Genomic DNA, 17,001 nt, shown 5'->3' with positions numbered 1-17,001 from the left:
CATACACTTAATCATATCTGTGTATATCACTATCTAACCAGTCTCTATATTAATCATTTATGTGTATATCACTCTCTCACCAGTCTCTCTATTGATCCTCTATGTGTATATCACTCTCTAACCAGTCTCTCTATTAATAATCTCTGTGTATATCTTTAACCAGTCTCTCTATTAATCGTCTACTGTATGTGTAAAGTATATCACTCTCTAACCAGTTTCTCTATATTAATCATCTTTGTGTATATCACTCTCTAACCAGTCTCTCTATTAATAATCTCTGTATATATCACTGTCTAACCAGTATCTCTATTAATAATCTCTGTGTATATCACTGTCTAACCAGTCTCTCTATTAATCATCTCTGTGTATATCACTCCCTCAGTCTCTACCTCCCTTTTATCAATCACAGTGGAATTCCAAACAGTCCATGTTAGCAGATGTTTACTGCAAAACAGCCACTCTTTCCTGGTGCTAATGGATGTAAATCATTCCATTGTGGTCTTCAGGAGGTGTAACTAAGGTTAACCAGTGGATGATCAAAGGAGGAGAAGGGAGAACAAGGTTTTACCTGCCAAGGCTTGGAGAGCCATAAGCCAACCAGTCAACATCCTGTGAATCTGTGTGTATGTGTGTGTGTGTGTGTGCGTGCATGCGTGGATGTGTATGCGCGCATGGTAGGGCTGGGCGATATGGCCAAAAATGATATCACGATATCGATATCGATAACGATATCATATCACTCGATATCTATAATTATCGATATTGTTATAAGTATTAAAAAATATATATATATACATTTTATTTTTATTTTTTTAAACAACATATGTATCTTTATTTTGCAGCAATTCTTTGTCGTTGCCGCCATCTTTAGTGTTACAGCCCCTCACACTCCAGTTCCCAGGCTGCAGCTGGTTTGAAAGCTAAAGTAAACAGGCTTCTCTGCTGGCTGTGGCTCCAGGGGAGTTGAATAGTTCTGGCTCTGCTAGTTTCTTTTCTATCTTTTGGCGCTTTTTTGGTGGAGAAACCACCGCACATGTGCACCGTGACTCGTGACTGGAGACTAGCTCTGCTAGCACATGTGTACAGACGGTTTCAAACTGTATTTTAAATTAGAAAGCAAACAAAAGAAATGAACAAGAGAAAAATAAATCTCAATTTGGTCAGTATTGTCATTTGGACAAGCAAAGCCATTACTTTAAGTTGCAGGCAAGAAAGACAAGTCTGTCCACTGGCTCTGGTTTTTATTGATATATTTTTTTATTATCAATCGATATGGATTATTAAAATATATCGCGATAATTATCGTTATCATTTCATCGCCCAGCCGTAGCACATGGGTTTGTGTGTTTTTATTCCTATACACGTGTGAATGCATTCCTTCACTCTGAATTCTTCACCCAAGGGTGATGTTGGCCCTAGGTGCTGATTTGGGATCAGATTCTTCTTTTTCTCCTTAACCGTTCGACTGAAGGATGGACAAATTTGAAACAGTATGGAGCGCTAGCTTACTTCCACTTGGTCCTATACCCTGTTTTCCCTCTCTACCCCTCTACCCCTCTAACCTCCCCAGGATTCCTCTGTGCAGGGTGGGTGTCGGCCAGTGAACCACAGTTTAAATCTTGTCACATTGGTCAGCGTGAGCCAAACCCACTCTGGAAGGCAGCAGACAGAAAGAGGAAGTGTGTGTTTGACAGCCTAGCATTAAGCTTCAGACTGACCCAGCAGAATATCATACACATGTAATCCTAGCGCTCTTTGTTTGGCCTTGTCAGACGGGGGCCTTGTTATATTGATCTAGTTTGACCAGAAAAAGAGCTTGTATTCTGCTGATGTTGACACCAGCTAAGCTCCTATGTGCATATACTGTATACACAAGCCTACCGGTGTTACTGGTATAACAAATTAGTGTTTAGCAGAGAGAATACATTAATAATTGAACCCTTGCACTGAAGATCCATACACTATGTGAATGTGATATACATGTGAATGTGATACATACATCACAAGAAACTACTCAACCTCGCCTCTCTATGGGTGAACACAACACTCTAACTTGTTCCTCTGAAAACTAAAGAAAAGCTGTTGTTTTTTACTTTGAAGGATGACTCAGGTTGGGGATTCAAAGCTATACAAAGATACATTTTCAATTCACTTAAATAATGGTGTGGAAGGGATATAGTACATGATATTAGGAAGTAAGTGAAGCTGAAAAGTGGCACCAAATCCATGGGATTCACAATGTAACGTTTTTAACCTTAACCTTAACCTTAACCTTAACTTTAACCATAACCATAACCTTAACCTTAACCTTAACCTTAACCCTTTCACTGCCGCACTACCAAACGGTTAACCCTTTCACGGTAACCGTCGGTAGTGTGATAGTAAAGGGTTAACCTTCTGTAGTGTGGCAGTGAAAGGGTTAACCTTATCCTTATTATCCCTATCCCTAACCCTAAGCCTAACCATCACACTACAATAGCTCATCAAACTAAATCAGGATGTCAACATTAGCGTGTCCTAATTTTGAAACTGTCCTGATTTTTAACATAAACACACACACATGCGCACACGCACGCACGCACACACGCACGCACGCACGCACGCACGCACGCACACACACACACACACACACACACACACACACACACACACACACACACACACACACACACACATATATATACACGGAGCATGCAGTCTTCTAAACAGTCCCCAGGAGAGTGCTTATTGGTCGGGAGTGGGAGGATGTTGGCAGTTCTACTAGCCAGTCTAGACTGGACAATTCTTTGAGAAAAGTGATCTGGGATCAGTGACAGAAGTATAAGGGGAAAATATACGTATTTGCAGATAATTCCAGGCTCTTAGATAGGTGACCCATGTGGGATTTTCTCAATATTGTACATCATTATACATTATACAAAGACCATCTGTGTTGCAAATGCATTCTATAGTCCATGTACGTTGGTTTATCTTGGCATTTTCCATTATTTAATCTCACACTTTAGAGCTCAACAGTCATGTGTACAGTAAGTGCTTGATTAGATTTCATGGGGAATTGACTGAGTCAGAAAACATACAATATGAACCAAATTAAAGAACAAAGAAGACCATAGGGTTACTTGTTGTTTTATGAAGAGTTTAAAAATATATATATTGAGTCTCTTATGAGACCTCTGTCCATCTCAACTGTTGGTGCTGACAGCCAGAGCCTGAAGAACATGTGTAAGTAGAGTCTAGTTACTAGTAGACCTCCTCACCTCTTCCTTGACCCGTGTCAGCTTGTGGCCTATCTGACTATCTCTCTCCCTCTCCCTCCTCTCCCTCCTACCCATAACATGGAAGAGAGAGAGTCCTTATTTGTGCATCTGGACTGATACGATACTGTGTGCCGGTTGTGTTCACTAGTTGGAACGTCCTTGAGCACAAAATGATAACACTGGTGATAAAGAGACCAGCGCACCTGGTCTTATTAGGGCAGAAGGACACAAGCTGTCTCTGCTTTTCCTTCTGCCAATAACCTCGTGCTATATTGTGTTGTGCTTTTCTTTATTTATCTCCTCATGAGATGGTGTGAGATTCTGGCCACACTGACAGCGATAGCTGCTCGGGGAACCTGGAACAAACGAGACTCCTGGCTGTTGTTAATGGGATTCCTCAGGGATAAACTGGAACCTTTCTTTTCCAGCTCATTGTCTGGGAATGCTGTTCCACCAGGGAGCGAGGCTCCTTCATTCGTCCGTCCGACCGCTTGTCCCTCACTCACTACAACGTCAGAATGCCACGACCGCTCCGACCGGTCCTGCACTCGTGAAATCCATGCTTGGGATATCCTGGATGTTTTCCTGGAAATAGGGGATCACTCTTCTCTCCATCTACTGGTGTTTTAATTGATTGATGTGGGAAAGAATGACCTCTTGAGTCTGACTGCATGGAAAACTAAGTCAGAGTCTTTGGAAAAAAAACAAGCTTGACCCGACAGTAGATGAATGATCCTCCAAGCAGACAAACCCTGACCTGTCTCTGTCTATTCTTGTCATTCCCAGGACAGTATTTAGCCTTTGTAAGATTAACATTTTATGGTCATATCATATTAAATCATACACAGCTAACCGCTGATGACACACTTGTTAAATGCAAACAAACACAGCATAATAACCCTGTGCTATTATTTTATTGTCTTTTGCCTCAGGGCCCATAAAGCAGCTGAGAACAGAAATACGAATCTAAGATCACTGAGCAGGTCAGTGGTAAAATTGTATCCTAGATCAGTGCTCTTATGTGTTTCATATAGTATACCGTAGGTCACTGATGTCTCTACGATATCCAGATTTTATAGTTCTCGCCCCAAGATGTTGCAATAGGCTTACAGCTGATTGTCACAAGATATTAGACGGTGCACAATTCTGTAGTGTTTTTCACGTTCTCGGGGGGGGGGGGGGGGGGGGGGGGGGGGGTGAAATTAGAACGACTGTCTCCCCTATTCAGTACAACCTCGCGGCTCCTTGTTTAAATCTGCAGACTGATTTTGGCAGAGCAGCTCACGCTCTCTGGCTGGAGTTGAAAGTAATGGCAGCCTTGGCCTTTCTCTCATATCATAAAACACAAGAGGGAGGAAGAGGGGGGGGGGGCGGGTTGAAGGGGACATAGTCCAGTGGCAAAGCGGTTTGGACACCACTTGAAAATTACAAGTTTATTATAGTGTTATTTTTATTTTTTTTATAGAACAGCCAGTGAGTTTTTAATGATGGCAGATGTAACACACATCCTTATATGGAGGTTTTATGTTGTTTTAACTGCCTCATTTACAACAGTGACTTTCTTTCAGGGGTGTAAAAAGTACCCAGAAATTATACTTATGTGAAAGTATACCGTCTCAAAATCTTACTCAAGTAAAAGTCAGAGTATCTGGCTAAAAACACACTTGAGTAAAGGCAAACATTTTCTACTTTTAAATGTACTAAAAACTAAAAGTAAAAACTATTTTTTATTCCGGGGCAGTGAAATGTTCCGTTTCGTCCTCTTCATCACTCGTCATCTTCTCATCTTCTGTAGCTTGTTACTCTGACTGTCTATTCTTCTGATAGCAGGTGTTTAATCAAAGATCCCCGTTTCTAGTCTTGCACAAGGACCAATCAGCATGGGTATGGGCCGGTTAATTTTCCATTGATGGGGATTTGATTGGCTGTTTTTAAATAAAGTGCGGCAGCAGGATTAATAACGTTAACGTTGGTTCCTCACACTTCCTCATGCTAGCTCCGGCTAATTAGCCACAAACCAATGCAAAGTCAATAGGGTTGAGCTCCTGTTTGTACATGCTGCCTGAGGCCCATTGAAATGATGCCACAGTGCAACACAAAGTAAATTGAAATTCATCTACCTCCATTGGATGACCCCATTGACTTTGCATTGGTTTGTGTCTTAACTATTTATTAATTCATTCATTAATTATTTTACCGTTACAACCAGTAAATGTTTAACTTAATCTTTGATATCGTAATCTTTACTCATTTCCGTGAAAGTAAAAGTGCAACGCAAGTTCAGTGATTCCAGGCACAGCCACTGTCGTCGGTGAAAGACAGAATCCCACACGGGCGAGAAACCGAAAGATGAAAGGTAACCATAACAAAGTGTGGCTAAAATAAGATGTAACACAAATCACCACGACATTACACTGCGGGACGTAAGCCCAGACGTGGACACACATGGGGGGGATGAGAATGTCCACGTCGTCGGCCAATAGCCAGATCACAGGAGAAGAGAGCGAAACACAGACTCCAGCATGCTAAATTAGCATTTGGCAAGAGTCAAATTTGTCTAAGGGGGGGGGGGGGGGGGGGGGAGGGGGGTGTATCGGGTGTCCTGCTGTGCTGGAGTGAAGAGGCTTATAGCAGTAAATGAGATTAGTGGCTGATGTGCAAGTGTGTTGAAGAAGTGCTTTGATGTGACTCAGAGCGGTGCGGTTTACATGGAGGCCAATGGGACTGAGGCCTGGTTCCCTCCCTGTGACTGGATTCACATACAACACACACACACACACACACACACACACACACACACACACACACACACACACACTGCGATATATATTGTACATTAGAACACTGACACACAAACACGTCACACACACACACACACACACACTTACACACACACATACACGACTGTATATTAGAACTCTGACACATACATGGTAAATGGTAAAAACATACATACACAAGTGTGTGTGTGTCTCTGTCTCTGTCTCTCTCTCTCTCTCTCTCTCTCTCTCTCTCTCTCTCTCTCTCTCTCTCTCTTTCTCTCTTTCTTTCTCTCTCTCTCTCTCTTTCTCTCTCTCTCTCTCTCTCTCTCTCTCTCTCTCTCTCTCTCTCTCTCTCCCTCTCTCTCTCCTCTCTCTCATCTCTCTCTATCTCTCTACATCATCAGTTTGGGGTTTTGAATAACAGAGTGTATGTCCCAGGGTGTGCGTGAGTTGAGTTCTTTGAGTTGACTGATCTTACAAGCATATCATTACGGTACCAGTCGGTGGCCACTGGCTTGGCATGTGAGCTCCATGTTCACTGTGTCTTGGAGCCAGTGGACAGTGGTGCCCAGTAGGGCTGATCCATTCTGCAGTGGCTTCTCATCTGGGGCCATGTGGCTGTTCTTCCTCACCAAGCGGTGGCTGAGCTAGGGCTAGGGCGGTAGGGCGGGCCATACATTTTTTTTTCTGGAAAATCAATCGAGAGGGGGTGTCTAAATGTGTTTTTTGTGGGGAATTCAAATATGAGCTTATTTTACGGATAGGATCACTCTAACCTACATCATTTTGGATTTCAAAATGGTCGATTTTACCATCCTTGGCCATACATGGGTGCCAACATGAATCTGAAGGAAATCCTATCATGCAAGGTGTCTAAATTATGCGTTTCTTAATGCGGAATTCAAATATGACTTAATTTCTGGGATAGGATAACTCTAACCTACATCATTTTGGATTTCAAAATGGCAGTTTTTACCATTTTTAACCCCTTGGTCATACACAGGTGCCAGGAAATCCTATCATGCAAGGTGTCTAAATTATGTGTTTCCTAATGTTTCAATATGAGTTCATTTTGGGGATAGCATAACAAAAAAACAACATATTTTAGACACCTGTCATGTTAGGATTGCACCGTGGACCTAGATAACTATGTCATATAGATATTTATTTAGTGAACTTTGCATCACTTCTAAGGGTAAATCGTGATCAAGAGCCCTAGCCTAGATATCTATGGAATGGCAAGCTACGAAAATATAAAAATGTTATACATGATAGTAGATCAAATAAGTGGAGCATTGGCATACATGTGAGTGAGTGAGTGAGTGAGTGAGTGAGTGAGTGAGTGAGTGAGTGAGTGAGTGAGTGAGTGAGTGAGTGAGTGAGTGAGTGAGTGAGTGAGTGAGTGAGTGAGAGGCCAATAACTGCACTGTACTGTACTTGTGCTGTATAATGGCAATACATTTGAATCTAATCTAATCTAATCTACATAATGAGTTATAGATATGATGTGCAGAATATAAGGGAATGACATAGATAGGATATGTATGTGTGTAAGGCTGTCTCACTCGCTCGCTCGCTCACTCACTCACTCGCTCACTCACTCACTCACTCACTCACTCACTCACTCACTCACTCACTCACTCACTCACTCACTCACTCACTCACTCACTCACTCACTCACTCACTCACTCACTCACTCACTCACTCACTCACTCACTCACTCACTCACTCACTCACTCACTCACTCACTCACTCACTCACTCACTCACTCACTCACTCACTCACTCACTCACTCACTCACTCACTCACTCACTCACTCACTCGGTTGTCTGTGAAGCCACTGCCATTGTCTGTGAGCTGTTTGTCAAGCTACCTAGATCTGAGAGAGTTTGTCAAGCCATGACAAGATATGCATCCAATTCATGGTCATAAATAGGATGACAATATGTTTGACAATGGACCTTCTCAAACCCTGCCCTCTTTTTTAATCCTCCAATCACACCTTTGTTTGTCCGAGGGAAGTGACAGTGGTAATTGGATGATCAATAAAAGAGGGCAGGGTTTGAGATGGGTCAATTGTTTTGTATGACAGAAATCAAGCTACGTTCACCAGAAACACACAGGAGCTTTGCCGTAGCCTATTTGAAAACAGCAATGAACATTAGCTACATAAAATTTGTGTTGATCAATTATCAATTAATACTATTTTTTTTGGTAGTATACAGTGAAATATAATTTTGTTTGTGCATCACGTCATTACAGTAGACTTGTGAGTAAATGAGTTAAAGCCTGCATTGTTTCCAGAGGTGCGTTCCTGATTGGCTGACTGGTTGCACTATATTTTAATGACGTCACGTGCGCGCTCGCTCCCACGCATGCGCATAAATGTTCCCTCGCATACGCACAGACTAAATACAATGCCTCTACGCGCTTCTGCTCACAAAAGCTTGGTTGCACGTCGTGCAACCCCGTCCCATGAGCAACGCACCTCTGATTGTTTCACATCAACGACACTATGTGTCCTTGGCTTAATGCTGCTGTTTCCTGTGTTATTACTGAAATAGCTTTTCCAGCTTCCCCAGCCTCAAACCTCAGGCAGTTTACTACTTAGATACAAATCCTGTTCCTGCTCAAATAATTGACTCGACTTTTAGATGAACATTTTATTACATGAATTAGCTTAAATCAAATCTAATCAAATTTATTTGTAAGGCCCGACAACACACGTTAATGTCCCCATGGGCCAGGCATGTCTTCTTTAAACAAGTCAAGAAGAAACATCACATTAAATCAAGAACAAAACAAAAAACACCATGAAATCCAAAATAAAATGTAAAATAAATAAATGCAACACTCACAGACATACCCCACGCGAGGGTAAGGACAAACTCTCTAAAACCTAGCAATAGGAAAAAAGCACCACAGGCAATGTGGAGGGGAGAAACCTTAGAAGGATCTTTCTTCTTAGATGTCGGTGTCAGTATAGTGTTGCTATAAAACAGGCGAAACAGTTGGTATGCATGAACATATGTGTAATGAAACACAAATATGGACATGCAATAGCAACTGTAAGTACAGTGCAAATAATGTAGGCTATACAAAAAGCGAGAGAACACCTACTTTTGTTTTTGCTGGAGAAATTGCTGGATTTTTGTCAATTGTTGTTTTGGGCAATGCCACCCAATTTTGCTTCAATTCCTTTAGATTTAAATAAAGTATTCCTAATTTGCATCAAGACTTTGTCTGTCATATCTCTTCTTCACCACCTGTATGCTAACCCGTGTGTCCGTCTCTCTCCTCCGCTTGCAGCTCTGAAGAGGTCCTTCGAGGTGGAGGATGTCAACACTTCTGCCCACTCCTCCCCTGGCTCCCATCGGACAACCAACCCCCCCACCGGAACGCCATGTCCCCCACTAGCATCTACTACCGTGACCTGGGCGGCAGCTCCTCGGCCTCCAACAACAACAACCACAGCTACACCCAGCCGCGCTCCATCATGGGCGGCGGAGGCCCCAAGACCCCGGAGCCGGTGTCCCGCCGATCCGAGCTCTCCATAGACATCTCCTCCACCTCCACCAAGCTGGTGGACAACATCACCAGCCCGGGTTCGACGCGCTTCGTGGCCAACAGCGCCCTGAAGCGCCCCGAGATCCTGGGCCACTCCAAGACCCTGGAGATAGGCCACAAGCGGGAGGTCACCTTCAAGACGCCTGTGGATTCCCCGGGGACGCGCCGGAACGAGGGGAACAATAACAACACGGCGCGGACCCCTGAGCAGAACCACGCCCGCAGGCTGGAGCCGCCCGGTCCCGGGGACGTGCGTAAGCCTGAGGTCAGCGTCCCTAAAGCCCCCCCGGCGGAGAACAACGGCCACCACCAGCCGGTGCATCACCCGCACCACCCCAACCCGCACCACAACACCATCGTCACCACCCTCCGCTGCTCTTCGCCAAACCGGAAGTCTCCCAACTCTGACAGTAGGTCTATGGTCTCTATATGACCTGTGTCTACTGTATGTTCCCCCTTCATTCTACCCCGACGTATCCACTGGCAACCTACGTTTTTTTCCAGTGCTGGCTTCTTTCTGTCACTCCGTTGTTGTCAAACTCTGTGAAGTTGCGTGTTTCCGAACAGCGTTGAGAGCTGAGCATATAGTTGAATATATATCTTCCTGAAAAAGGTGTTTCCTAAGGAACATGCCGCCTAAAGCTGCCCGCTCCCACATTCTCTAAATCGAAACTGTTACCAATCCTTTCAGGTGTACAATCTCACATGTGAGAACTTTGAGAATTAAACATTCTACTGATGATGTAAGCAGTGTTGGGGAGTGACCTACATGTAGTTAAATGACTAATTGAACTACATTTCACAGCAGTTTGATTATTTGATTTGGTTCTAATCCCATTCCCAGTAGTGTTTCTGTAGTTAAGGTCTTACGGTCATGTACTGTAGTTACGGTAGTTCATTACAAACTACACATTTCCCTAAAGATTTTCATGATTCCACCTCTGTGTCAATTCAGTTGTTGCTCCTTATAAGACATTCCAGACATTCAGATTGGGAAAATATTCTGCAATGTAGTTCAAATGTAGCTTGACTTTTTTCAATGTGAAGTAGCTAGTAGTAAGGCTACTGGCTGGAAAGCTACAGGTATGGAGTTCTAGAAGTCCCCTTCTCTCACGCTCTCATAACCCCGTTCCCTGTTTCCTCCAAACCTGTGGCACCGCCTCTCCGTCTCTGGGTGTGTGTGTGCGTGCATGTATGTGCGTGTAAGTTGGGGCGAGTGTGTGTGAATTTTTTTTCTGTGAGGGAGAGACAAAGCGCTGCGCCAAAGTAACTCGTCTCATCTCAGCCACGGCGGCTTAGAAACTGACATAAGGGATTGTGAGAAACATCACGATATCCACGATACGTTTAAAAAGTGTATCGTTAATGAACTGTACCCGATATTTATTTAATATTGTCATATCGCCCACCCCTAGTGTGGAGCGTGTTTAGGGTGGAGTGTGGAGCGTGTTTAGGGTGGAGTGTGGAGCGTGTTTAGGGTGGAGTGTGGAGCGTGTTTAGGGTGGAGTGTGGAGCGTGTTTAGGGTGGAGTGTGGAGCGTGTTTAGGGTGGAGTGTGGAGCGTGTTTAGGGTGGAGTGTGGAGCGTGTTTAGCGTGGAGTGTGGAGCGTGTTTAGGGTGGAGTGTGGAGCGTGTTTAGGGTGGAGTGTGGAGCGTGTTTAGGGTGGAGTGTGGAGCGTGTTTAGGGTGGAGTGTGGAGCGTGTTTAGGGTGGAGTGTGGAGCGTGTTTAGGGTGGAGTGTGGAGCGTGTTTAGCGTGGAGTGTGGAGCGTGTTTAGGGTGGAGTGTGGAGCGTGTTTAGGGTGGGGTGTGGAGCGTGTTTAGGGCGGAGTGTGGAGCGTGTTTAGGGTGGAGTGTGGAGCGTGTTTAGGGTGGAGTGTGGAGCGTGTTTAGCGTGGAGTGTGGAGCGTGTTTAGGGTGGAGTGTGGAGCGTGTTTAGGGTGGAGTGTGTAGCGTGTTTAGGGTGGAGTGTGGAGCGTGTTTAGGGTGGGGTGTGGAGCGTGTTTAGGGTGGGGTGTGGAGCGTGTTTAGGGTGGAGTGTGGAGCGTGTTTAGGGTGGGGTGTGGAGCGTGTTTAGGGTGGAGTGTGGGGGTGGGGTGTGGAGCGTGTTTAGGGTGGGGTGTGGAGCGTGTTTAGGGTGGAGTGTGGAGCGTGTTTAGGGTGGGGTGTGGAGCGTGTTTAGGGTGGAGTGTGGAGCGTGTTTAGGGTGGAGTGTGGAGCGTGTTTAGGGTGGAGTGTGGAGCGTGTTTAGGGTGGAGTGTGGAGCGTGTTTAGGGTGGGGTGTGGAGCGTGTTTAGGGTGGGGTGTCCCCTTGTTGGCCTCCTGCAAGTAATTTCTTCTACAGAGGTAACTAACTCATATCGACTCTGTCTTTACCGCTAGAGCCCTTCACACGTCTAACCTTTGATCCTCAGATTAACTGTGTTGTGTCGCATAAATAATATATTGACGATGGCACACAGCAGCGACGGAATAATAAGTTAAATAATAATAAGTGGTGAGGGAGCCGTTTGAAACTGGAGCAGAGGGAGGCGCATATTCAGGGGACTCCGCTCCATCCTTTGTTGTGAGATTCTTTGCAGGTGATTAAATGAGATGAGGTTTGGCGGTAGTTATTATATATTCTCCCCCTCTTTGTTTGGTTCACTGAGAAGAAAGCCACACATCATCCGACACGCTGGATATACATATAACATGGATGTAGAGATCAGAAGTTGGACAATCAGTCGTGCGGTGTCTGTGCAATCAGTCTTGTGGTGTGTGGTGTGTGTGTGTGTGTGTGTGCGTGGTGTGTGTGTGTGTGTGTGTGTGTGCCCAAGTGCATGAATGCATGGATGCACGTCTGTGTGTGAATAAGAAAGAGAGAGCAAACCACAGTTTTCTGTATTTTGGGTCAAAACGCAATTCTAGGGGATTTAGCTTGTGTGTGTGTGTGTGTGTGTGTGTGTGTGTGTGTGTGTGTGTGTGTGTGCCTCTTTGTATGTTTGATCTCAGCTGGAGTGCTGGTGGGTCAGGAGCAGACTGCTGGGTCTTGGCGTGAGAAACTAGAGAGCTCCAATGAGGCGTAGAGACTGTAATGGGTTCTGTTCACTCCAGGGATAAGCCTCAAACTAGTTCACTTCCACCCTCTCTCTCTCTCTCTCTCTCTCTCTCTCTCTCTCTCTCTCTCTCTCTCTCTCTCTCTCTCCCTCTCTCTCTCTGATGCCAGAACCCTCTCTCTCTCTCTCTCTCTCTCTCTCTCTCTCTCTCTCTCTCTCTCGCTCTCTCTCTCTCTCTCTCTCTCTCTCTCTCTCTCTCTCTCTCTCTCTCTCTCTCTCTCTCTCTCTCTCTCTCTCTCTCTCGGATGCCAGAACCCTAAGTGTATGATGGATGTGTGAATGTTAAGGGTGATAGCGTGTCACTAAACCTTATAGCATATAGTTAGTATATACTAGTATATGCCCTATATTAACTACGTTGTCGTGACATCAGGGGGATCCATAGAAATAGATCAATAAGAGTGTCTTGTGTTTAAGGGTAATCCTTATTGTATATGTGTCAATCGTCTAGGCTGCTGCATGTGGTGTCTGCAGCACGCCGTCAGAGGTACAGTTGGAGACATCAGGCACATTTTGCTGCTTTAAGAGTCCTGCAAATCATGCATAAATGCCTGTCGATTGCACACTGAAAGTAAATTGGACACTATTCTTGAACCAATTGTAGCAGAAGTCTGGTCTCTTTCTAAAGGAAACACTCTGAATTGTCTTCCACAACAGGAAGAATCACTCTGGGTGCTATTGTCATAGAGTTACAGAGGTTTGAACACACTGAAATACAAGTATTTCTTTGAATTTTCGTCTGAATTATTTAGCAAACAGATGCCTGTAGATTTATCTACTCTATAGTTATTAGCTGAACACACCGCTGGGGCCATAGCAAAAGTTTATAACAATATCAGCAAAAAAAATTTTTTTTACACATATTTATGTAATGGTATGTTTAGGCATTTTTACCTAAATTTGTGAGATGAGTAAACACTACTCAGTCAGTATACTTTATTCTTGGACTTTTCTGTCTGTCTGTCTGTCTGTCTGTCTGTCTGTCTGTCTGTCTGTCTGTCTGTCTGTCTGTCTGTCTGTCTGTCTGTCTGTCTGTCTGTCTGTCTGTAGCCACACATTCACAGTCCAGTCACCTATCTCAAACCCTGCCCTCTTTTCTTGTTCCTCCAATCACAACTGTTGCTGAAGCTGAAGCTGAAGTGACAGGGTGTAGCAAGTTTGGGTTCTGTTAGACACACACACGCACGCACGCATTTTAAGATTAAAGGAACACGCCACCATTTTGGGAAATTACCTTACCGTCTTCTCCAGAGAGAGACAAGAAGATAGATACCAGTTTCCTCTCTGCGCGTTCAGTAGAAAGCTATCTGGCTGCATGTTAGCCTAGCTTAGCACAATGAATGGAAGCGGACATGACCGGTTAGCCTTCGGGAGAGGTGTTAGTTGGACAATGCCTAGGCTAACCGGCATTCACCAAATGTTGGCATGTTCCTTTAAAATGAAGATAACACAGTGTATAACGTTTTATATATCCCCAAGCATACCCCACATTTAGCATACAACGCCTGACAATTGCATACCCAAAGTAATTTGCGATTTATTATACGTTATACTGGATTAATGGAATTATAAAGCAACAAAAAGAAAATGTTTGACTTTTTATTGCTGTTTTTACCTGTTATAACAAAGGAAAACCTCAAACTCTTATGAAGAGGAGAAAAAATACTGGCTGTGTAGACCTATTTTTAAATAAAACACAGAAGAGGAGACAAAACACTGGTGTCTGTAGACCGACTTTGAAATAAAAACCCTGAACTATTCAGGTATATTTGGGCGGCTAAGTGGCGCAGTGGGAAAGGCGCTCGCCACTAACGCAGGATATGCTGGGTTCGAGCCCAGCTCTCGGCGTTGCTTCCGTCTTGGCTGGTCGTTCATACTAATACAATTGGCAGTATTAGGGGGTGGGAAAGCCAGTGGGTGGGGATTGGACGTTGTGGACAGCGACTCCTACAGGTCGGTTGGTGCGCCTGTACAGCAGAATCAGGAAGTATCGGGGGCATTAACGAAGTACTTCGTTAATACCTGTTATCCAATCGTGGAGCACAGAATTGGGATTAGAACACCATCACTCTATCAATTGGACCAGAGTTTGGGGAAATATTACTATGGCATCACGAAACCTAAATCATCAGCAGATTCATTTCAATTTTGTCCATAAAACATATTTAACCCCCCAGAAAGCTTATAGAATGAGACGTGCTATTTCACCAAACTGTACACTTTGTTCTCTAAATACTACTGGTACTTTTACACATATGATGTGGGAATGCCCCACAGTTAAAAGTTTCTGGGAACAGATAACTAATTATCTATCTAAAGTATTACAAAAACATATTCCCTGTTGTCCCAAATTACTTCTCCTTAATGATGATGATTCTTTAGCTTTAAGTATTGTTCAGAGACGATTTTGGCTGGCAGGAAGTACTGCTGCAAAAAAAATTTTGGCGCTGCGATGGCAAGCTCCACACTCTCTGCCCTTTAATCACTGGAAACAGTTATTAGCTGATGTTGTAACAATGGAGCTTTCTACAGCTAGATTAAATGGTGCAAGCTATCAAACAATAGATAGCTGGAACCATATTCTCTATCAAGTTAGGACCTTCACTATATAGCTAGCAGGACATAACTAATTATATCTGTATAATTCCTTTTATTTTTTATTTTCTTGGTCTTTGTTGAAATTTTTGTTCATTTTGTTTGTTAATTTTCTTCTCAGGCCTATGACGGGGTGGGTTGGGGGGGGGGGGGTTACTATTATTATTATTATTATTATTATTATTATTATTATTATTATTATTATTATTATTATTATTATTATTATTATTATTATTATTATTATTATTATTATTATTATTATTATTATTATTATTATTATATATTATTATTATTATTATTATTATTATTATTATTATTATTATTATTTTATTTATTTTTATGACGGGGTGGGTTGGGGGGGGGGGTTACTATTATTATTAGTATTATTATTATTATTATTATTAGTATTATTATTATTATTATTATTATTATTATTATTATTATTATTATTATTATTATTATTATTATTATTATTATTATTATTATTATTATTATTATTATTATTATTATTATTATTATTATTATTATTATTATTATTTTATTTTATTTATTTTTTTGTCAACGGTGGTTGGTGCAGGGGTTAGGGGGTAGGAGTTTTTATTTTAAATGAGGCAAGGGGCAAGCCAATGCATGTAATTGGCAAATAATTTAAATGTATGTTTTATGTGCATTGTATGCCTGTACCTGTGCCTTTTCTTCCAAAAAATGAAATAAAAATATATAAAAAAAAGAAAAAAAAAAAAGGGAAGTATCGGGGGCAGCGTGAGCCTCCCACGCGTTACTCCTCGCCGCTGAGAGATCGCACTGTGCAGGTGAAAAGATGCGACGGCTGCCTCCTTGTGTACCGGAGGGGACACGTGATGCAAGGCTTGGTCCACATTGCAGCCGACCAGTGGGAGGCATGGTCTAGCAACGTTCGAGACAGGGGAGGGAAGAATTGGATAATACGAAATTGGGATGGGAGAAAAAAAAATGGGGAGAAAAAAGTAGATAAAAAAAAACTATTCAGGTATATTTGAGTCCTTGCCTTATTTGTGGAACATTTATAAAATAAAAAGTAGTCCACTTTGAAAAAAGACTACCATGTGTAGACCTACTTTGAAATAAAACACAGAAAAGGAGAAAAAACACTGGCATCTGTAGACCTACTTTGAAATAAAACCCTGAACTATGCAGCTCTATTTGAGTCCTTCCCTTATTTGTGGAAAATCTATCAAATAAAAAGTTAATCTTTCGTTGTTCGCAAATTTCGCACCACATATCAGGCATACAGGTAAGCCTGCATCGTTAGTCATGAAAGCAAATTAATCTGTCCACGCTGAATTAAACCCTCTATTTTCCTCAGACTTTCCTTTTTTTGGATTTATCCATGGTTAGCTTACTGGGGGGTCGGAAACTCAAGATTAGCCACCTGCAGACGGCAGGGAGAGGCGCGGGGTGTGACGTACTGTATATTTTAGTTGATGAAATATTTTTGTTGACTAAATATTTTAGTTGATGAAATATGTTTTCATTTCAGTGTCACAGTATGACATCGATCTCCAAAATAAAATAAAATAATAAGTAAAAAAAATTAAATAAAATAAAAATCTTTTTTTTGGGCCAGGGAGCCGCAGCTGATTGGCTAAAGAGCCACATGCGGCTCCGGAGCCGCAGGTTGCCGACCCCTGGTTTAACAGAAGGCATGTCAATGTAAAGTTACCCAAAATGTTATAACTGTGCAT

General features: G+C 42.8%; 1 protein-coding gene across 1 annotated transcript in view; it reads left to right on the top strand.

Annotated features, from left to right (window-relative positions):
* Positions 1-17,001, top strand: part of septin9b (septin 9b) — a 128,033-nt gene that overhangs the window by 5,282 nt on the left and 105,750 nt on the right. Inside the window, 2 exon segments of the mRNA XM_084318539.1 lie at positions 9,329-9,403; positions 9,406-9,996. Coding sequence (XP_084174665.1) covers positions 9,329-9,403; positions 9,406-9,996 — 666 coding nt within the window.

This window comes from Notolepis coatsorum (assembly GCF_963971535.1).
Source record: "Notolepis coatsorum genome assembly, chromosome: 7".
Taxonomy (NCBI): domain Eukaryota; kingdom Metazoa; phylum Chordata; class Actinopteri; order Aulopiformes; family Paralepididae; genus Notolepis; species Notolepis coatsorum.
The sequence above is the reverse complement of the archived record's forward strand: the minus strand, read 5'-3'. Positions and strand labels throughout refer to the sequence as shown.